Source organism: Canis lupus, chromosome 7 (genome assembly GCF_003254725.2).
Source record: "Canis lupus dingo isolate Sandy chromosome 7, ASM325472v2, whole genome shotgun sequence".
Classification (NCBI taxonomy): domain Eukaryota; kingdom Metazoa; phylum Chordata; class Mammalia; order Carnivora; family Canidae; genus Canis; species Canis lupus.
This window is the reverse complement of record NC_064249.1, coordinates 75,284,967-75,307,562: the sequence shown is the minus strand read 5'-3', so window position 1 is coordinate 75,307,562 and position 22,596 is coordinate 75,284,967. Positions and strand designations below refer to the sequence as shown.

General features: G+C 38.4%; 1 protein-coding gene across 5 annotated transcripts in view; it reads right to left on the bottom strand.

Moving 5' to 3' along the window:
• Window positions 1–22,596, bottom strand: part of RALBP1 (ralA binding protein 1) — a 55,451-nt gene that overhangs the window by 1,948 nt on the left and 30,907 nt on the right. For all 5 annotated transcript variants that reach the window (XM_035718744.2, XM_035718745.2, XM_025429514.3 and 2 more), the window contains exons 2-9: window positions 21,726–22,024; window positions 19,383–19,841; window positions 15,437–15,786; window positions 12,968–13,129; window positions 11,830–11,961; window positions 6,891–6,998; window positions 732–853; window positions 163–286 (exon numbers count right to left, since the gene is read on the bottom strand). In XM_035718744.2, the coding sequence (XP_035574637.1) occupies window positions 163–286; window positions 732–853; window positions 6,891–6,998; window positions 11,830–11,961; window positions 12,968–13,129; window positions 15,437–15,786; window positions 19,383–19,841; window positions 21,726–21,969 (1,701 nt within the window). In that variant the 5' untranslated portion in view covers window positions 21,970–22,024. The remainder of the gene's footprint in view (window positions 1–162; window positions 287–731; window positions 854–6,890; window positions 6,999–11,829; window positions 11,962–12,967; window positions 13,130–15,436; window positions 15,787–19,382; window positions 19,842–21,725; window positions 22,025–22,596) is intronic.

Genomic DNA, 22,596 nt, shown 5'->3' with positions numbered 1-22,596 from the left:
CAGAGAACGGCTAGTGGGGGCCTCCTACACAGGAATCTGTTCTCTGGGGAAAGGTCCCCTAAATTCCTCTCTACTCAGCTGCCTCACTGTTTCCCAAGGAAAGGAAGACCACTTCCAAGGGGAAGAGGTGGCCTCTAGGAGTTTCTGGAAGCTGGTGCTTACTTCTAGCTCTTCATTCTGCCTCTGTAAGTCCTCCAGGATGATCTGCAGCTCCTCTTCATCCTCACTCTCACTCTCACTGTCGGAGGAGTACTCCTCGGTCTCACTGCGGCCATGCTGCTGACGGCTGCCAAGAGAAAAGGACCAGTGATCAGAGGAAGGAATGCTGCTCCCTCCCCACCCTTCCTTTAGATTCACCAGGTTTCCTTGAATTTGCTTAATACAGCACCATTCTTAAGACTTAAGAAGAAACTCAGGGCCACCTGGGTGGCTCAGTCAAGTGAGCTTCTGACTCTTGGTTTCAGCTCAGGTCATGAGCTTGGGGTCACGGGATGGAGCCCAAGGGCTCTGTGCTCAGCAGAGAGTCTGCTTCGGATTCTGTCTCCCCTGCAACTGCATGCACACACTCTCTCAAATAAATAGATTTTTTAAAAAGAGAGAAAAGAAGAAACTTAAAAATGACTGATTCAGATGCCTAGTTCTTGCATATGAAAGTCTGAGAGCTGAAACAATTTTATGTTTATATTTCAGTAAACATTCTTGCAAACTCAAAACCTTCCGCTTTCCTTTACCTCTGAATTTCAGCAATCTCAGCTCTGAGGCGTTCAATCTCTTCTTTTTCTGAGGCAATCTGACGGCGCAGAAACTGCTCCATGGCTAGAAGCTCTTCCTGTTCAGTCAGGATCTCATTCTCCTGAAATAACAGTTACTGGATGAACACCTTTGAGAGTATGAGTCTAAGAAATGTCACTTTTCTGGGGTCCCCTATGTTCCCTTGAATCCTTTAGCCCCATACATACATAACACAAGTTATGAGAAAGCTTGTACAGCAAAGCCTGTCTCCTGTTTCCTTAATGTGAAGAAAAGGTTCTCTGAGAAAAGATAAGACTAAGTTACTTGGGAGGAATGTCTAGATTTTTCTCAAGACATAAAATGCCAACCAGGAATCCCTCATTTTGCAAAGGCTCTCTATGAGGCCATCACAATGGGCCAAAGGTCAAGTGTGTGTGTTTTTGACTCCCAGTCCCCCCTGAACGTCTTCCCACCTCTCAGTAAAGGGAGTGTCTCAGGGTCAAGATGGCCCCTGACAGTGCCACTGGGAAAAGGACCCAGGAGATACACAACTGATGTCAATATCACCTTAAAGCAGATCTAGTAAAGATGTTCCCAGAAGAAAACCTTTCTCCTCCTCAACCCATATCCCCAGGGATAAATAGTAAATGAACAATACATATTCTGCTTTCACAGATTATGCATTTCTAAAACTGGATCACCAAAGGGGGGGCGGGGGGGGGGGGGGACACAAACCCTCTCTGTCCAAGATCTACCTAGCCCCTCCAACCTATAGAAAAGAACCAAAGCAGATTTTCAGAGACAGAAATGTATGGCTATGAAAACGAGGAGTTGGAGGCAAGGCCCTACAGCACGTTCTTCCCAACTCCAGGTATCCAGAGGATAAGCACCTGTGATTGAACCTGAAAGACTTGGTCAAGTTCTAGACTTGGCAGGCACGAGCAAGCCCTTGGAGAGGGAATATGCAGTGTTCCTTCCCCAGGGGTTTCTGAACACAGATGTTCCCTTTACCCCAATACACCTAGTAAAGCTAATATGCCGAGGAATATCAGATTGAAAAACTGAAATAGATATGATCTGGGACTTGATCCTGTCTGCTATGTGTCCCTGCTGGACAAATCAAGGTGAGAAAAGGACTGGAACTCGTCCAGCTTTAGGTATCCCACATCCATGAATTTCTGGGAGTGCAGACTCTGCCGTCAGAGCCTAGAACTTCATTCTTTAAAAAAAAAAAAGATTTTATTTATTCATGAGACACACAGAGAGAGAAGCAGAGACGTAAGCAGAGGGAGAAGCAGGCTCCCTGCAGGGAGCCCCACGTGGGACTTGATCGCAGGACTGTGCGATCATGCAGCAGCTCACCTGCTGAGCCACCCAGGCGCCCCTAAAACTTCATTCATTTCTGGTTAAGCTCTAGGAAATTCCAGAACATAGTAAGGCTGAGAGAAAGAAAGGAATTCATCTTCAGCTCCATGCTTGGAATACAGTAGATACTCAAGAGCCATTTGTCAAATCAATGAGTGAATAATAAAACAATTCCAACAACTTGCACTCATAAAAAATTAAAAATCAAAATATCTAAACAGGTGTTATCAGTAACAACAATCAGATAAAATCTGTATGGTTACATTTCAAGATGAAATCTGTATGGTTACATTTCCCAAACTCTGTGGTCAGAAAGAATATGTTTTAAAATCTTTATTTAAAGTCCAATCTCATTAATATGGAACAGGTACAACTAATCTAAAGTTAGTGAAAACACCTATACTCAAACCTGTATGTGGATAAAATGAGGTCAAGTAAAGCATCTGGAATAGTGTCTAGTAAAAAGTAATCAGTAGAAGGTAGTTTCTTTCTCCAGCTGAACACTTAAGCAAACACCACATACAGGTAAGACCTGTATGATTCCTCTAAGGCTGCTAAATCAGCTTATAAGTTTCTTTAAAGAATTCACACCTCTGTAGTTGAGCTTCTCAAATTTAATAAATGATGACCATTAAGAGTCTTGCAACACTCTGAACAACCAACGGGTCAAAGAAGAAATCAAATTTCTAGGGATGAATAAAGTGGAAAGAAAAAATATCTGAAACAACCTATCTCTACACTTCAAGGTGTTAGAAAAAGAACAAATTAAACTTAAAATTAGAAGAGAGGAAATGATACAGAGCAGAGCAAAAATAAACAGAGGGATCCATGGGTGGCTCAGCATTGAGCGTTTGCCTTTGGCCCAGGGCGTGATCCCAGAGTTCCGGGATCGAGTCCCACATCGGGCTCCCTGCATGGAGACTGCTTCTCCCTCTGCCTATGTCTCTGCCTCTCTCTCTGTGCCTCTCATAAATAAATAAAATCTAGGCAGCCCCAGTGGCTCAGCGGTTTAGCGCCACCTTTGGCCCAGGGTGATCCTGGAGACCCGGGATCAAGTCCCACGTCGAGCTCCCTGCATGGAGCCTGCTTCTCCCTCTGCCTGTGTGCCTCTGCCTGCCTCTCTCTGTGTGTCTCTCATGAATAAATAAAATCTTAAAAAAAAAAACTATAAATGAAAAAGGAAACATAATAATTGATACCACAGAAATACAAAGCATTATAAGATACTACTATAAGCATTTATATACCAACAAACTGGATAACCTAGAGGAAATGGATATGTTCTTAGAAACATACTACCTACACCAACACTGAATCATGAAGACAGAAAATCTGAACAGAGCAGTACAAAGATTCAATCAGTACATCAAAAATCACTTAACCAAGCAAAAACCAGGACCAATTAGCTTCACAAGTGAATTCTACCAAACATTTATAATAATGCCAATCCTTTTCAAATTCTTCTAAGAAAACTTCTAAGAAAATGCTGCCAAACTTCATTCTACAAGGCCAGCATTACCCTCACCCCAAAGCCAGAGAAAGATACTGCAAGAAAATTACAGGATAATATTTCTGATGAACACAGATGTAAAAATCTTCAACAACATACAAGCAAACCAAATTCAACAACACATTAAAAAGATCATATAACATGATGTAGTGTAATTTATCTCTGGAGTGCAAGGATAGTTCAACACATGCAAATCAATAAATGTGATATACCGCATTGACAGAATGAAATATAAAAATCCTATGATCATCTCAATAGATGCAAAAAAGCATTTGGAAAAATTCTAATTTTTCCTTACATGATAAAAAGTCTTAACAAAGTGGGTTTAGAAGGAACATACATCAAATAGCCTTTTATTAAAAAGGTTCATAGGTAACATCATACTTAACAATTAAAGGTTAAAAGCATTTCCTCTAAGGTCAGGAACAAGACAATCATGCCACTTCTATTCACTATTCAGTACTAAAAGTCCTAGCCAGAGTAATTAGACAAGGAAAAGAAATAAAAGGTATCCAAACTGGAAAGAAGTAAAATTGTTTCTGTTTGCAGACGTGATCTTATATATAGAAAAGCCTAAAGACTCTACCAAAAACAACAAAAAACAAGAAACCTGTTAGAATAAACCAATTCAGTAAAATTGCAGCATCTAAAAATCAACATAGAAAAATCAGTTGTTTTTATACACTAGCAAACTATTTGAAAATTCAGAAAATTCCATTTACAATAGTATCAAAAAATAAAATACTTAGAGTAAATTTAACCAAAGAAGTAAAAGAACTACTCAAACTAAAACACTGATGAAAAATACTGAAGACACAAATAAATGGAAAAATATCCCATGTTTATGGATCAGAAGAAATAATACTGTTAAAATGTCCATACTACCCAAAGAGAGCTAAAGATTCAAAATTCCAATGGTGCTTTTCACAGAAACAGGAAAAACAATCTTAGAATTTATAAAGAACCAAAAAAGACTGCTAATAGTCAAAGCAATCTTGAACAAAAGGAACAAAGTTAGAGGTATCACACTACCTGATATCAAAGTATACTGATTTCAAAAGCTATAATAAAACAGTATGGTACTGGCAGAAAAAGACACAGACCACATTAGAGTGGAGCACAGTCCCAAAAATAAATCCACACATTTATGGCCAACTGATCTTTGCAAAGGTGCCAAGAACACATAGGGAAAGGACCATCCCTTCAATAAATGGTGTAGGGAAACTTGTCTTCCACATGCAAAAGAATAAAACTGGACCCTTATCTCACTCACTCTATATATACAGATAAACTTATAATGAGTTAAAGATTTAAATAGAAGACCTAAACCACACAACTATTAGAAAAAGAAAACTCATGGAAAAGGTCTGTTGACACTGGTCTGGGCAATGAATTTTTTTTTATTTATTATTTATTTATTCATTCATTCATTCATTCATTCATTCATTCATTTTAAATATAACCCCAAAAGCAGGCAACTAAAGCAAAACACAGACAAATGGGATGGCATCAAACTAAAAAGCTTCTGTACAGCAAAGGAAGAAGTCAACAGAGTGAAGAGACAACCCATAGAATGGAAGAAAATATTTGCAAACCACACATCAGATGAAGAGTTAACATCCAAACTATAAAAGGAATGCAAAGGATTCAATGGGTTGAAAACAACCAACCCAATTCAAAAATGAGCAAAGGACCTGAATAGGCAGTTCTTTTTCTTCCTTCCTTCCTTCCTTCCTTCCTTCCTTCCTTCCTTCCTTCCTTCCTTCCTTCCCTCCCTCCCTCCCTCCCTCCCTCCCTCCCTCCCTCCTTTCTTCTTTCTTTCTTTCTTTCTTTCTTTCTTTCTTTCTTTCTTTCTTTCTTTTCTTTCTTTCTTTCTTTCTTTCTTTCTTTCTTTCTTTCTTTCTTTCTTTCTTTCTTTCAAGATTTTATTTATTTATTCATGAGAGACACACAGAGAGGCAGAGGGAGAAGCAGGCTCCATGCAGGGAACCCAAGGCAGGACTCGATTCCAGGACTCCAAGATCACACCCTGAGCCGAAGGCAGATGCCCAACTGCTGAGCCACCCAGGTGTCCCTGAATAGGCATCTCTATTTTTTTTTTTTTTTGAATAGGCATTTCTAAACAGAAGACCTACAAATGACCAGCAGATCTATCAAAAGATGCCCAACATCACTAATTATCAGGAAAATGCAAATCAAAACAATGATGAGATATTACCTCACAACTGTTAGGATCGCTATTATAAAAAACAACAACACAAAAGAGAACAACTGCCAGCAAGGATGTAGAGAAAACAGACTTCTTGTACACTCCTGATGGGAATGTAAACTGTATACAGCCATTATGGGAAACAGAATGGAGGTTCCTCAAAAAACAAAAAATAGAAGTACCATATGAGGGACACCTGGGAGGCTCAGTGGTTGAGTGTGTGCCTTCAGCTCAGGGCGTGATCCCGGGTCCGGGGAACGAGTCCTACATCAGGCTCCCAGCAAGAAGCCTGCTTCTCCCTCTGCCTATGTCTCTGCCTCTTTCTCCGTGTCTCTCATGAATAAGTAAATAAAATCTTGGGAAAAAAAACAACTACCATATGATCCAGCAATTCTACCTCTGGGTATATACCCAAAGGAAATGAAAAGGATACTGAAGAGATACCTGCACTGCCATGTTTACTGGAGAATTATTCACAATAGTCAAAATATGAAAACAACCCAATGGTCAATGCATGAATGGATAAAGAAGATGTGGGGTGTGTATAAACACACACATACACAGGAGTATTATTCAGCCATGAGAAAGAAGGAAATATTGCCATGTATGGCAACACGGATAAACCTAGAGGACATTACACAAAGTGAAATAAGCCAGAGAAAGACAGTGTATGATCTCACTTCTAGGTAGAATCTTAAAAAAAAAAAAAAGCAGAACTCAAAGAAGTACAGAGCAGAATAGTGGTTACCAGAGAGAGGCGGGGGGATAGGGAAAATGGGGAGATGTTGGTAAAAAAATACAAAGTTGCAATTACAAAGGATGAAAAAGTCTAGAGATCTGGAATTACAGGCATGATGACTATGGTTGATAATACTGTACTGAATACTAGAAATACACTACAAAAATGGATTTCAGGTGTTCCCATCACAAAAGAAAAAGGTAACTAGATGAGGAGACTGTTTATTAGTTTCACTGTAGTAATCATTTCAAATCACCATGCTGTACACTTTAAATTTGTACAATTTTTATTTTTAAAAAAGGATCTTATAATATAGAGAAAAAAGTTTAGCTTACCTGAGCAAGGAGAATATTTATAACTTCTTCATTTTCATTCATTTCTTCTTTGGAAACATCCTCTTTTGAAAGACTGGCGATCTCTTGTGCAATCTTTGTTTCACACTCCTGTCAAGAAAGAAATGAAAAAGCACTGGTCAGCCCAAATATAACACATATTCAACAATTTCACACCATCACCATTTAGACGTTTCCTTTTCATTTCCTAGAATTGAAAAAGTAACAGTAACAGTCAGATGAACTATCTGGATAGATGAGCATTTGTTAACTGGGCTTGGAAAATAAAATATGGATCTTAGTTTGTGGCTGCACCATGAAAAATGTTCAATTCTGATTAGTTACTGTGCTCATCATTTCTAAACCCATCCATATAAAATTACTTTCTGTGATACTTTCTTTTTTGGAGGGTGTCCACTTTAAGTATACAATTCAATTAATTGACAAATGAATACAGTTGAGTAACCACCACCACAAACATGACACGTTTCCCTCACCAAAGTACCGTTGGGTTCCTTCACCATTTGCTGATCCCTGGCAACCACTGACCTGTTTTCTATTCCTATAGTTTTGACTCTTCTTAAGTTTCATATAGATTGAATCAATCAGTAAGAAATATTTTTTAAAAGATTTTACTTATTTATTTGAGAGAGGAGAAAGAGAGCATGAGCAAAGGAGGGGCAGAGGGAAAACCAGACTCCCCGCCAAGCAGGGAGCCAGATATGGGGATCAATCTCAGGACTCTGAGATCATGACCTGAGCCAAAGGCAGATGCTTAACCAACTGAGCCACCCAGGCGCCCAGTAAAAAAATCTTCTTTCACGTAGCCTAATGCTTTTACTATTCATCTATTTTGTTGTTTGTATTAGTAGTTTGCTGAGTAATATGCCATGATACAAACGTACACCAATTTGTTCATCCATTCACCAGCTGATGGGACACCTGGATCCTTCCTGGATCTGAGCTATTATAACTAGACCTGTTACAAACATTTCATACATATCTGCTTTATGTGGATATATGCTTTCTTCTTTTAAATACCTAAAAGTGGGACTGCTTGGTCATATGGTAACCATATGTTTAACTTTATAAGAAACTGCCAAATTGTTTTCCAAAATTACTGTTGTCATTTTGCATTATCAAGGGCAACAATGAGATTTCCAGTTGCCCCATGTTCTTGTCAACACCTGGTATTTTTATTTTTACTTTTTTTTTTAGAGAGGGAGAGTGTGGGGGACAGTGGGAGGGAGAATCCCAGGCAGGCTAGATGCTCCACACAGAGCCCAATGCAGGGCTCAATCTCACGACGCCAAGACCATGACCTGAGCCAAAATCAAGAGTCAGATGCTTAACCAACTGAGCTAGCTCATACCCAGGTACCCCCACACCTGGTATTTTAATTTGAGTCATTCTTATTGGTGTGTAGTGTATTTATTTATTCATGAAAGACAGAAAGAGAGAGAGGCAGAGACACAGGCAGAGAGAGAAGCAGGCTCCATGCAGGGAGCCCGATGCGGGACTCGATCCCAGGACTCCAAGACCATGCCCTGGAGTGCCTGGTGGAAGGCAGGCACCAAACCGCTGAGCCACCTAGGCATCCCCCATCAATTTGTATTTCTTTAATGACTAATGATATTGAGCATCTTTGCATGTTATCTGCCATCTGTACATGTTAAAGTGCCTATTCAACTTCTTTGCCCTTTTTTTTTTTAATTTTTATTTATTTATGATAGTCACACAGAGAGAGAGAGAGGCAGAGACACAGGCAGAGGGAGAAGCAGGCTCCATGCACCAGGAGCCCGACGTGGGACTCGATCCTGGGTGTCCAGGATCGCGCCCTGAGCCAAAGGCAGGCGCTAAACCACTGCACCACCCAGGGATTCCCCCTTTTTTGCCTTTTTAAAACTGAATTGTTATTGCAATAAATGTACTGTACTGTGATGGGAGAGCAGAGTTTATACAGGAAATCTCTGTACCTTCCAATTTTGCTGTGAACCTACATCTGCTTCAGAAAAAAAAAAAAACAAAACAAAACTCCGGGACACCTGGGTGGCTCAGTGGTTGAGCACCTGCCTTCAGCTCAGGGCGTGATCCTGGGGTCCCAGGATCAAGTCCAGCATCAGGTTTCACACAGGGAGCCTGCTTCTCCCTCTGCCTATGTCTCTGCCTCTCTCATAAATAAATAACATCTTTAAAAAATAGTCTAAAAAAAATACCTTGAATTGTCTTCTTCTTAAGAGTTTTTTACATACTCAAATCTTTTATCAGGTATGTGTTTTTGCAAATATTTTGTCACAGCCTCTGACTTGTATATTCATTTTATTAACAGTGTCTTTTGAAGGGTATGTTTTTAGCACACTGATGAAATGTAATCTAACAAATTTTTCTCTTATGGTCCATGGTGTCCTATTTAAGAAATCACTGCCTAAGCCAAAGTCAATAAGAACTTCTAGCTTTTTCTTCTGGAATTTTTTTTTAAACGTCTTAATGTATGGTTCATCTTGAATTAATTTTTATGTATGCTACATAGAAAGAGTCAAGGTTTTGTTTTGGTTATTCTTTTTTGGCATACAGATATCCAGTTGTTCCAGCATCATTTGTTGAAAAGAAAATCCTTCCCCAATGAATTGTCTTATCAGCTTTGTTGAAAACTAACTGCCCATGTATGTGTGGGGTCCACTTCTGAACTTTCTATTCTATATGTCTACCTTTATCCAATACCTACCGTCTTAGTTACTGTAGCTTCATAGAAAGTCTTAAAATCAGGTAGTGTGAATCCTCCAATGTTGTTCTTTTTCCACAATCATTTAGATCATTTGTATTTCCACATAAATTTTAGAGGAGCTTGTTATTTTCAAAAAAACAAAAACAAAAAAAGCCCACTTGTTTAGATTTTGATTGGGATTGATGCCACAGATGAAATTGAAAACACCTAACATCTTAACAATATTAAGAGATAGCACTCCATTTATTTAGGTCTTCATTTTTCTTTTTAGGCTAATATCTAACTGCTCATTGCTAATATAAAGAAATACAACAGACTTCTGTGTGTGTATCTGATCTTGTATGCTACAACTTTGCTAAATGGACTTCTAGGGTTTTTTTTTTTTATAGATTCATTAGGATTTTATATGCAGATAGTCATGTTGTCTGCATAGAAAAACTTCTCTCCAATTTGTTTTCTTGCTTTATCGTACTAGCTAACATGAACATCCAGTACAATGTTGAAGAGTGGTGAAAGCAGAAATCCTTGCCTTGTACACCCAATCTTAGGAGAAAGCATTCAGACTTTCACCATTAAGTACAATATTAATCGCTGATTTTTTTCATAGACACCCTTTATCAGGCTGAGAATGACTTTGCTGAGAGCTTTTATTATGAGTGTTGAATTCTGCTAAATGCTTTTCTGCATCTATTGACATGATCTTGTGGTTTTTTTTATTCTTTGGTTTTGTTAATACAATGAGCTATATTACTTCTATCTTTAAAAATAATTTATTTCTGGATTGGCAAGGTGGGGGATTAAAAAATAAAAGTAATTTATTCCTCAAAGTTGAAGTCAACTTGACAGCACCTTTGGAAAATTTATGAATTAATGAACAGGTATAAAAAGATAGCATAAAGAAAACTAGTAAAGTAAAAGTGATCTATCCCCTTCTCTAATGGCTCTGGCTGCTCTGTCACAACTCCTTTATGCAAGAGAGAAGCATGAGTAGCACTGAGACGCAACTGTCACAGGTCAGAGACCTTCATTTAAAGTCTGATGGGCAAAGCCACACGGTCAGCAATTATAACCATGATGGCTGATCAGTCAGTCACTGATTCCAGGCTGACGCATGAAAGGAACAATAATGACAACAGGCACAGGAAGCAAAAGATAGATAATCTGGTAAGCAGTAGGAAAGGAGGAAAAATACACAAAGGGCTTTTGCTGGTCTGCCAGTCCTGGAGTACACGTGTAAAAATCCCACGAATGCTTCCTTTCTGACGAAGCCAACCTCCACATAAATGCAAACCTCTGGGCAGCTCAGGTGGCTCAGCGGTTTAATGCCACCTTCAGCCCAGGGCCTGATCCTGGGGGGCCCAGGATCAAGTTCCACATCAGGCTCCCTGCAGGGAGTCTGCTTCTCCCTCTGCCTGTGTCTCTTTCCCTCTCCCTCTGTGTCTCTCATGAATAAAATCAATCAATCAATCAATCAATGCAAACCTCTACCATCAAAGTAACGTAAGTACATGGGCTGATTTTGCCTGTTAGCACAACCACAATGGCGACCCACCACTGATCACACTCTCTCAGTCTGATAAATGCTAACGTTCCATGGAAGTACTATTTGGGGCGTGGCGTTGAACCTGCATGTGGGTTGTAAGAGGGTCCAATGATCTGAGATCTTAGCCTTGGTGTGGCTAGGCAATTCACAGTCCCAGAGCCAAGCAACACAGGCTAAGCTAGAGGACAGCAAAAGCCTGACTCATATACCCCAAACTTATCAGGAGTTACATGCTGCTCTTCCTATTAGGTGACTAAAACTCCTCCTTATCTTCAGGACCTCCTTATGTTTCCTAAGAGCTGACTCAAAGGCCTCAGATTCCCCAGCCATCTCTGAAATGTCTCACTATCCGACTGCTTCTGTTGTTCACAAATACAACTAAGCAGGAAATGACAAAACATCTTTCAGTAAAATCATCTCTTAAATTAAAAAAAAAAAAAAAAAAAGCTTTCTACACTAAACATTTCCCTGATACCAAACTGAAGGACCAATAATGATTAGCTGGGAACATTTAAGCAAATAGATTTCCCATAAGGGAACTTCACTTCAGAAAACATGTATATATTGTGTTTTTAAAAGAAAACTAACTTAAAATAGTATGTAAGAAAAATTCCAGCACATATAGTTTATATTCCATTATAAACATGATGTACCAAAATAACAAATTTACTCACTTGTCTTTTAGCTTCTCTCAGTTTCCTTTTGAGGGCTGTCAAAATTCTTTGTACTTCCCATAATCTTTCTTCTTTAGATAAATCCTTTATCCCAGCCTGCAGATCTCGATGTAAACAATTCAAAAGAAACTCCTAGAAAATAATATGCCACACTGAGTGGTAACTCATGTCTTACCATCTTAAAATAAAACCACATGCAATTTCTAAAGATGTACAACCAACTCTTTCTCAATTATCATTAAGGGAATGAAATAATGGCATGAACTATTTTTTCAAGGATATGACTGAAAAATCCTTTTTTGCCTTGGGCACTGAGTTCTTGTCATTAATTTACATTGGCTCAGTAACAGTTCATTCATATCCTTTCCCACAACACATCGACAACTAATAGTGGGAGTTCAGAGGAGACAAAAGGAAAAGAAACTAAGCAGGAATTTGATAACATGTATGCCAATAATCATCATCAAATATAAGTAGATTTCTTTGTCTTGAATTTCTTAATCAGTTTTGCTAAACACACACACACACCACCAAATGAACTATTTCTTCTATCAATATAGCATAGAAGAAAAGTACAGGATTTGGGGTCAAATCCTGGTCCTATAGTTTAGTAACCATATAACACAGAGTCAGTTATTTAATTTCCCTAAATTTATTTTTGTCTGTAAAATATGGCTGATAACAGCAAAGTTGTCCCGATAAGCTAACATTTTTTGACTCCTTACAACGTGCCTGGCAGCATTATCTCATTCATGGTAGTAATCTTCACATCAAACCATGAGATGACCCATTTTAAAATGGGATCACCAAGGCTTACAGAGGTTGAACAATTTGCCTAAAAATCAATCAGCTAATTAGAAACCAAGGAAGAATTTAAAGCCAGGTCTTTTGATTTCAAAACCTGTGTTCTTTCTACTACAATATTCTGACTTCACTGGCATGAAAGAGTGCCAGACAGAAATTTCTGCCTTTGGCATACCATTAACAATGTGTCTAACATAGTTCCAGACACACACAAAGTACTCAGTGAACAAAAGCTCCTCCTCTTAATCATCACTGTCAATCATCATAATCACCCAAAAGGAGCAGAGCAAAGGGAGGCTCTTCAGGGCTGAAGCATGGGGCTGAGAGCACACACCTGTCTTCTGATCTCCTCCTTGATGTTCTCCTGGGTCTCTGGCAGTGTGGGCATAGTGGCCATGTTAGACCATCGAAGAGGTTTTGTCACTTGCTTTAGTACCACATTTCCAAAGAGCTCTTCCACATGTGTGAAAAACACATATAGGACACGATTGCTAATCTAAGAAAAAAATAAATAAAAAGATTTGCAAAAAAAAAAAAAAAAAAAACTATTCAAATTAGCATTTTATTTCATTTAACTTGTGTCTGGTGCAGAGTATATCCTTTATATCCTTTAATCCTAGACATGGGAATGACCGTTCTCCTCAGTAGGGACCAGACATGCTTTGCTACTTAGTGGCCAATTCAAAGAAGAAAATGGAAAAGTAGGAGGAGTTCAGTCATGAATTCAAGCGCCATAAGGAACTGAGTGAGAAAGGACAGGAAAAAGGTTGCAGAGGTCGCTGACCATCAATCTGTTCCTTTTAGCAATATAATATTAACTGATTTTAAAACTCCTATGTTCTTTATTCTCGAGTTATTTTGAGACCTTGGCGCACACACATATGGATACGCTGAGGAATATGAAGGAAGAGCACTTGGAGTTGTCAAGCTGGGCTGAGAATAGAAGAACCCTCACTCCAGAAACAAATGCCTTCTGGGCACATCTGCACAGCCAGTGTTTAAACATGATGTTCATATGCTAGGAGCTCAGGACATTAACTACTTTCTTTTTTTTTTTTTTTTTTCATTAACTACTTTCTACCTAAGCCTTATAATATACTTGCACTTTCTATGAAACTATCATCTCTATTATAGTAATATTAAGTAACAATGTAATATTTACCAAATTCTGAAATCCTGACTAATCCGAATGATCAAATTGAAATCTGAGAAACATTTTACTTCCAAAACACAATCAATGAACAATGCAAGTATAAGAAAATGCACTCTTACAACAGTGCATTATAACAATGGCTGACAATAATCTAGTATACTGGCCAAAAAGAGAGCTTAAAATAAAAATACAGGGCAGCCTGAGGCAGCCGGAGTGGCTCAGTGGTTTAGCGCCACCTTCAGCCCAGGGCCTGATTCTGGAGACCCAGGATCGAGTCCCACATCCAATTCCCTGCATGGAGCCTGCTTCTCCCTCTGCCTGTCTCTCTGCCTCTCTCTCTCTGTGTCAATCATGAATAAATAAAATCTTAAAAAAAAAAAAAAAAAAGCACAGGGCTGCCTGGGTGGCTTAGCAATTTAGCACCGCCTTCAGCCCAGGGCATGATCCTGGGGTCCCGGGATCGAGTCCCACATCCGGCTCCCTGCATAGAGCCTGCTTCTCTCTCTGCTTGTGTCTCTGCCTCTCTCTGTTTCTCATGAATAAATAAATAAAATCTTTAAAAAAATTTTTCTCATAAAAAAAATACAACTGTCACTTCATTTTTTTGTCTTTTGTGTCTAGCCTTAATAAAGTATTAATAATTCTGTCAAGGACTTTTGTTTTTTAAAGATTTTGTTTATTTATTGAGACACACAGAGAGAGAGAGAGGCAAAGTCACAGGCAGAGGAAGAAGCAGGCTCCACACAGGGAGCCCGACGCGGGACTCGATCCCAGGTCTCCAGGATCACACCCCAGGCTCAGGCGGCGCTAAACCGCTGCGCTACCAGGGCTGCCCAATAATTCTAATTAAAGGAAAAGATACACTCTGTGCCAGCATCAAGTGAGCAGTAATAAACAAAGGCCAAGTATTTATACTGTAAATTTATATTATATTAACACATTACCCAATTCCCTGAAATGCCTCCTCAGATTAAATTTCTATAATTTCCTTCTCTAGGATCTTTATGAATGAAATGACCAGGTTAAATTTCTGACCAAACTAATGTTGTTGGGCTCCTTTGTGCCTGAGTCTGGTATGTGGATGTGATATAATTAAGCAATAATGCTATTTGAAGAAATAAATGAAATCTTTAAAATTCTATAGATGAACTTTATAATTGTGGGTACCACAGGCTGCTTCTCTCCTCATGACAGACAGATCACTGTCATCAGAAACTGGTTTAGAAACCCACACCAGGGATACCTGGGTGGCTCAGCGGTTTGGCGCCTGCCTTCAGCCCAGGGCGTTATCCTGGAGACCCGGGATCGAGTCCCACATCAGGCTCCCTGCATGGAGCCTGTTTCTTTCTCTCTGCCTGTGTCTCTGCCTCTCTCTCTCTCTGTATCTCTCATTAAAAATAAATAAAATCTAAAAAAAAAAAAAAAAGAGGAACCCACACCAAAGACTGCATGCAATAGTCAAATTACACAGCTACATGCAGCCATATGACGACACTGTCCATATTCTGAAAGAAAAAGACCAATATTCAGGCTTATCTACTGCCTACTTTTGCTGGTTAACTGCTTTGTATGTGACTCAGCAACAGAAAATGGCTCCAACACTCCCCGCGGTCAGCATCAAAGGACATGTGTGCAGAGAAGGCCATATACCTGAACGGTTGGGCTGAGCACTATAGAAATGTTCTGTATATTCATTTTTGTTTCCAGTTCCTTCGAGATAACATGGTCCATGTGCACGATCAGCCAAGAAATCAGAAGATAGTTACATTCTGGCAGTTCTTTGAGCAAGCGCTGGAATTCCTGCACCTTCTCGCTCTCTGTGCTCCTCCCACAAGCCTCCTCAAAGCGGGGCATCAGCTCTTTGGTAAGCAGATTCTCCGGAAGGTCTCGCAAATATTGCTTCAACAAACTGGCTACAGTGTTAGGCTCATATTCTTCCAAATTTGGAGACTCCTCTCTGTCATAGGCTGCTTTCAGCTCATCCACCTTTGATTTAATTCCTAAAAACATTCAAATACCGAATAGAAAGAAGAGTATCAAGAAAACAAACACACAGCTTTTCTCACCATGGCACCTGCCCCTGGGGGGAGATCTAAAGGGTTAATCTGACAGTAACAAACCTCTAGTTATTAAGTATTTATCTGCTCAAAGGGCATAGAATTCCTCTGTAAAAAAAAATAATAATAATAATAATAATAATATAAAAGACTACACCGTGAGGGTGAACTCAACCAAAAGCTAAAAATAATGGGAAAACTCAGTATTTAGAAAAGAAGTCAGAGCAATCTTGGAATATCTTAGGTTTCAAACACAATAATTTAAATCTACGTAGTTAAAAATTCAGGCAAAACTTCAACTACAATCCAAGTGTAAATCTTGTTCCACATGAGCAGCCAACTGCCTTTTTCTAATGAGTCACAAGACTGATAACACAACACACAACTCAGTATTTATAAGTGTGTCCAAAAAGTTGTGGGTAATTACTTTTTTATTGCAAACATTGTATCATAAATGCAAAAGGGGGGTTTGCTATCTAAACACACTCTGAAAAATCTTGTCCATTAAATAATCCCCATCTAATTTCTATTTTAACCTTAAACTATGATATGTTTTCTTAATCTGGAACACAGCAGGAACAACCAAAAAAAAAAAAAAAAAAAAAAAGAAAGAAAGAAACTTAAGGTTCCTAAAATCAAATTGTTTTGCTTTTCTTATAGGACAGAAACAGTGACACACAAAACTGTTTTCCAAACATTCTATAAGTTTTTAAATCTAGTCCAATCTGCATTTAAGTGATAAGGATTCAGTGTTAGTGACTGCTCATTAAAGTACAAGGTAGCTTTCTGTTGTGTTTGATACTTAAAACTTTAGGCCAACATTTGAAACAAGCCACATTATTAAGACTGAGAGACTATAATGGTTGATGCAAATATTCAAGTGTCATCTAATCTCAATAGCATTTTATAATCAATAGTGCTTACATCCGGGCTTTGGTGTTCCTTATCTTATGTGAAACCCTTACAATGGCATTACAATAATTCTGTCAATCATCACTTACCCAGCACTGGCAAAATAAAATCAATAACACCAAATGTGAAAGTAAGAACATAAAGCTTATTTTGTATAATCTTTATTTTGAGGCAGGAAAAGTTAGAAAATAATTCCCATTTTCTTTTTAAGATTTTATTATTTTAGAAAGAATGAGCAACCAGGCCGAGGGGGAGGAGGTGGCAGAAAGGAAGAGAAGCAGACTCTGCACTGAGCATGGAGCCTGATGTGGGGTTCCATCCTTAACCAAAGGATCAACCAAGGATCATCACCTGAACCAAAATCAAGAGTTAAAGACACTTAACCAACTGAGCCACACATGCGCCTAAATAATTCCCATTTTCTTATTTTTATGACAATGAGTAAAACACAGTGAGTGAGAACTTCAATTGAAATTCTTTTTTTTTTTTTTTTTTTCATATTTTATTTTTATTTTATTTTATTTTATTTTATTTTTTTTTTATTGGTGTTCAATTTACTAACATACAGAATAACACCCAGTGCCCATCACCCATTCACTCCCACCCCCCGCCCTCCTCCCCTTCTACCACCCCTAGTTCGATTGAAATTCTTAACAAAGACTTTCTCTTTCTTTTATGTATCTAATTTTTCTCCCCAATAGTGTCAACCCAGAAACCTGCACAAATAAACAATTAAAATATGTGTTTGGTTTGTTGTTACTCTGAAATTATCCATTTTTTTTTAATTGGACACTTCAAATAAAATGTCTTAGGTAAAAAAAGAGCATACACAAAATGATATGTATTTAACAGTGGAACTTACATATGAATAAGTAAAAGCCAAAAATTTCCAGCAGAAAACAGTATTATGGGCATTCAAAGAAAGAAAAGTCACAGAAAAGTCACAGCCATAAACTTAATCCACAGTGTGCTGAATACAGCACACTGTCAGAGCTTAAAAAATAATAAAAAATTGATCAAAGCAAGAGCTCAGCCTCCAGGAGTCAATGATCAGGGGAACAGCTCCGTTTGAATGCTCTGACACACAAATAGAGGAGTTCTGCAACTCTGACTCTCCAAAAGAATGCAAACATCAAAAATAGGTCAAAGACAAAGGAATCCTTTGAACAAAGCTACAGAAACTCTTCAGAGAAACTTTCACCTAAAACAAAGTTCCTTCGTGCCTATCAAACTCATGTGAGAGAAGCAGCTGTGTTAGTACTGTTTAAATCTTTAAAAACCAATTCATCATTAGTTTTAAAAGCCAAATTTGCAAATTCATTTAAATGTGTTTATTTTCGTGTTATTAAACGGTTATAAATTCAATACCTAATTTGTGGATTTTATTTTCTACAAAATGGTATTAGGTTACCAAAACAGTTAAGAGTCTAAATGACGGCATGGTATCTATGGAACTATGTAAAAGGTTCCTCAATTATCAAAGATGCCTGTCCCTTCTCAAAAAATCAAAAATAGGGATCCCTGGGTGGCGCAGCGGTTTGGCGCCTGCCTTTGGTCCAGGGCGCGATCCTGGAGACCCAGGATCGAGTCCCGCGTCGGGCTCCCGGTGCATGGAGCCTGCTTCTCCCTCTGCCTGTGTCTCTTCCTCTCTCTCTCTCTCTCTCTCTGTGTGTGACTATCATAAATAAATAAAAAAAAAAAATTAAAAAAAAAATCAAAAATATCAAATCTGCCCTCTAAAAATGTGTATGAACCAAATAAATGGAAAAGCTCAACATAATCTCTATATTCTAAATATGTATGATTTGACATATCATGAAAATGTGTTACCAACAAGTTTTATAAAATACATCTCCAGTATTAAGAAACTGAATTAAAGGAAAGTAATGATTTGGAACACAGATGTTGCACAGGGCAAGACTTCCATACTACACAATAAAAAAGTCCTACTACTTTGCAAGAAATAAAATCTTTTTCCTTTTACATTTTGCTTGATTCTAGACACCCACATGAGATATTCTTGCCAAATATGAAATTTAAATTTTCACACAAAGGGAACATAAATAAATGGAAAATCAATTTCATTAATCTATGTAATAGCTGCACATGGCTGACAAAAGCATTCACATTTGGGCCTAAACATTTAACAAAGAACATTTCATGTCCCTCAGCTTAACTCAGGAAATACGATTATGCTAATAAAAGTGTCTCTGAAGCGTCCTTTACCCAGATATCTCCTCTCCTTCACAACACAGAGCTCTGCTCAGAGAGGAAAGAGGTGAGAAGAATACAGCACAGTCTGAGCACACCAGAGCGAAGGGACACTACTCCTATGCTTTGCTTATACTCAGCCGGGCGGCTGCAAACTATGAAAGACTCATGCATAAAGCCTCCTAATGGAAGGTAGTATCATAAGAAAAAAGCAAACTATCAAAACACACACAAACACATACACACACGCACGCGCGCGTGCAGTGAGGGATTTTTGTTCAACTGCAAGGATCAAGGAAATGAATAAGGCTCAGGACCCATGCTACAATTTTCCTCACAAGCTAATCATTTTCCTTTCTTTAAAAAATGAAGGTGAATTTCTTAAAACCCCCAAGAGAAGCACATGTCCTCAATACCTGAAACTCTGTAGATGCCTTCACACTTCATGCCATACTTCTCCACGTAATCTACACACTCACGGAAAACCGCTGGCAGCCGAATGCCATCGTACAGCATGGTCCTCTCAGCTGCATCAGTCAAAGGGACTCCAAAGATGGGTTTGAGGTTCGGAACATCAATCTGAGGCACCTCTGGCTCCTGGATTGGCTTCTTCTTTTTCTTCTTCTCCTTCCACTGTTTAACAACATCAGCTGCTGTCAAGTCTTTTGACTTCTTCTCTTTATGTTTCTCTTCTTTGTGCTTTTCTTCTTTATGTTTTTCCTCTTTGGGTTTCTCTTTAATTTTAAAATCCTTCTCTTTCTTTTTAGAAAAGCTGGGCTTCTTGAAAACATGAATTCCCTTGGACCTCTTCATTTTGGAAGGACTTTCAGCTTCATCTCCAGAGCTGTCTTCCTGAAAGGCAGCATAGCCTTCAGCTGCCAAAGAAACACAGGAAACAGAAGTCATAGATCTGTTAAATGTCAAACCATGCCTAAACTCTCTAAAAACAGGACCAAAAAAACAGCGCTACCTGGCACTGGCTACCTTGCTTTTCATTTTCACTTCATGGTCAATCCCTCCTGGGTACTCCCAGTAAAGGAACAGGTTTCTTCTCAGGTAAAATGAGATGTGGCAGTGACATCTCCTGGCCACAAGAGGGGAAATGCAGAGTGCCAGTTACCATCACAACTGGTTTTAGGTGGAAGTTTGGCAAACCAAATACTATGAATACACAACAAAGGATCTACAGAGAGAGGGCTAAGTAAGAGTCCTATAATATAGAGCGTTCTTTCTGGAAACTGCAGCAGGGACTGAAGCTTCATTTGGGTGGAAGACAGAACCAGGAAATTTCCGAATCTCTGGATGGTGGCCAAATGCACCGGCCCACTTATGCATCATGAGCCTTGGTGTACACACACCGACACTTGTTTTATATCATATTAGAGCTATCCTAGCTTGCTTCTGTTATCTCAAAATATAATTCTCCTATTCTTTTCTTTAGCCAGCTACCTTGCAAGCTATTTCATAACGAAGATTAAAAATATTTCACAAATTACCTTCCATTTAAAATACCACAAACTCCACACCAACCAGAAGGGCAGAAACCTTAAGGGCATTATACCATGATCTAAAACAAATGCGGTTCTCAGACACTGCTGGTGTGAGTGTAAACCACTCTGGAAAATTGTTTTTGCAGGATCTATGAGACTAATGCTAAGATGAGTATGGCCTATAATACAGCAATTCCACATCCAGGCATATACACAACAGAAATATGTATAAACACCTACAATGACACTCACAGAAGCCCTATTCATAACAGTCAAAAATGGAAAACAACCCAAAAGACCAAGAATAGCAAAAAATTCTAGTATATTAATGAAATGAAACAAAATCCAGCAATAAAAATGAACAGATTACTGCCACATAGAATAACATGGATGAATCTAATGAATACAACTTTGGGCAAAAGAAACTAGATGCAAAAGGAAATCTGGTATCAGTTAGATAAATTCAAAATCAGGGAGTTTCAAGCTATATTGAAAGCAGTTTACCTTTGGGAAGGGTGGAAGATTCCCTTTGAAGGGATAATGGAAAGGAATTTCTAAGCTGCTGATAATGCTCTATTCCCAGGCTTATAATTTAAGGACATACACCCTTTTTGTAATAACTCATTCAAGTTATATACAATTTGTGCATTCTTAGTGCTATGCTTCAAAAAACAAATTAACTTAAAAATACCATAAAACTCCAAATAAAGCAATACTTAAAATAACTCACCTGATCTGCTTTTAACATACTAAGGTGCTATGCTTAAAAAATTCATCTTTCCAAAATAAAAAATAAAAAAAATATAAATAAAATAAATTAAATTTAAAAAAATTCATCTTTCCTACTGAATAGGAACTATAAATAGAATGCATTATAGCATTTGCTTAAGACAAACAAATAACTACTTTTTTTTTTTTTTTACAGTTCCAATAAAGTATAGTACTGCAACTGGCTTACACAACCTAGCCAAGAAAGTAATATTCTATATAAGGGTGAAACTCCAGTATCTACTTTTTATGCATTATTTAAAATAATCAATATAAGAAACTTTCATCATAAAACTTTACCATTTCTGGAAATTTGGTATTTTTATTTGCAAGAGTAAGACCCTAAAATACAGCTCTACTAAACAAAAATTGAGATCCAGAAAAGAACAGACAATGTCAAACAAGAGTCTTTGAACATTGTCTCAAAAATAGCAGGTGCATGTAATTTGAGTAAAAGTTTATCTGAAATATATCAAAAGCACATATAAAAATGGCACTTACTCCTTTTTTCTTTTTTCTTAAATTTTCCTTTTTTCTTCCCATGGTCTTTCTCATCATCAGATACTATGTCAGGAGGTTCATGGAGGCTGTCATGGGGAGGCGAGGGCTCGCCGGTGCGGTACAATCCAGGAAACTTAGTAGGGCTGATCTCCTCAGAGCTGGGGGTTCGGGTAAGACCACTGCCATGCTCCACCCTGCGGTGTTCACTGGGGCTGCTGGTGGGGGGCAGGAAGCACTCAGTCATTCTGCCTCCCTGATGAGACAGTGAAGAGGGTTTCTCTGTTACCTATCCATTACACCTGCACATAGGAAAAAAAGGTCATCAACACCAGTCAAAATACAAAAGCACCTCCCCACACACAAAACATAGTGAGTACTCTTGCGTTTACAAATCAAAAATATTTTTCTTCATGACCCCTCTTTAAAAATATTCATTTTATCATCTCAAGTTATACTCATCACACATTTCAGTTTTCAGAGCTTTCAAAGAAAGCACTAGCATCTTTAAGTATTAGAAAAATAAACTAAATGAAAATCAGAGTTCTCAAAGTAGCACACAGAGCTCCTTTTACAAAGAAGTCCCCACAGTAAGAAGCTTCATTTTGTTTTTTGGGGTTTTTTTTATTTATTTATTTATTCATGAGAAACACACACAGAGAGATAGGCAGAGACACAGGCAGAGGGAGAAGCAGGTTCCATGCAAGGAGCCCGACGTGGCTGCAGGCGGCACTAAACCGCTGCGCCACTGGGGCTGTCCCAAGAAGTTTCATTTTGATTGCTCTAATCAACATAAAATCTTACTATTTTCCTTTATGAACAAATTACAAGTAATAAATTATATAAAGACAACTTATATAGCTACAGATGAATA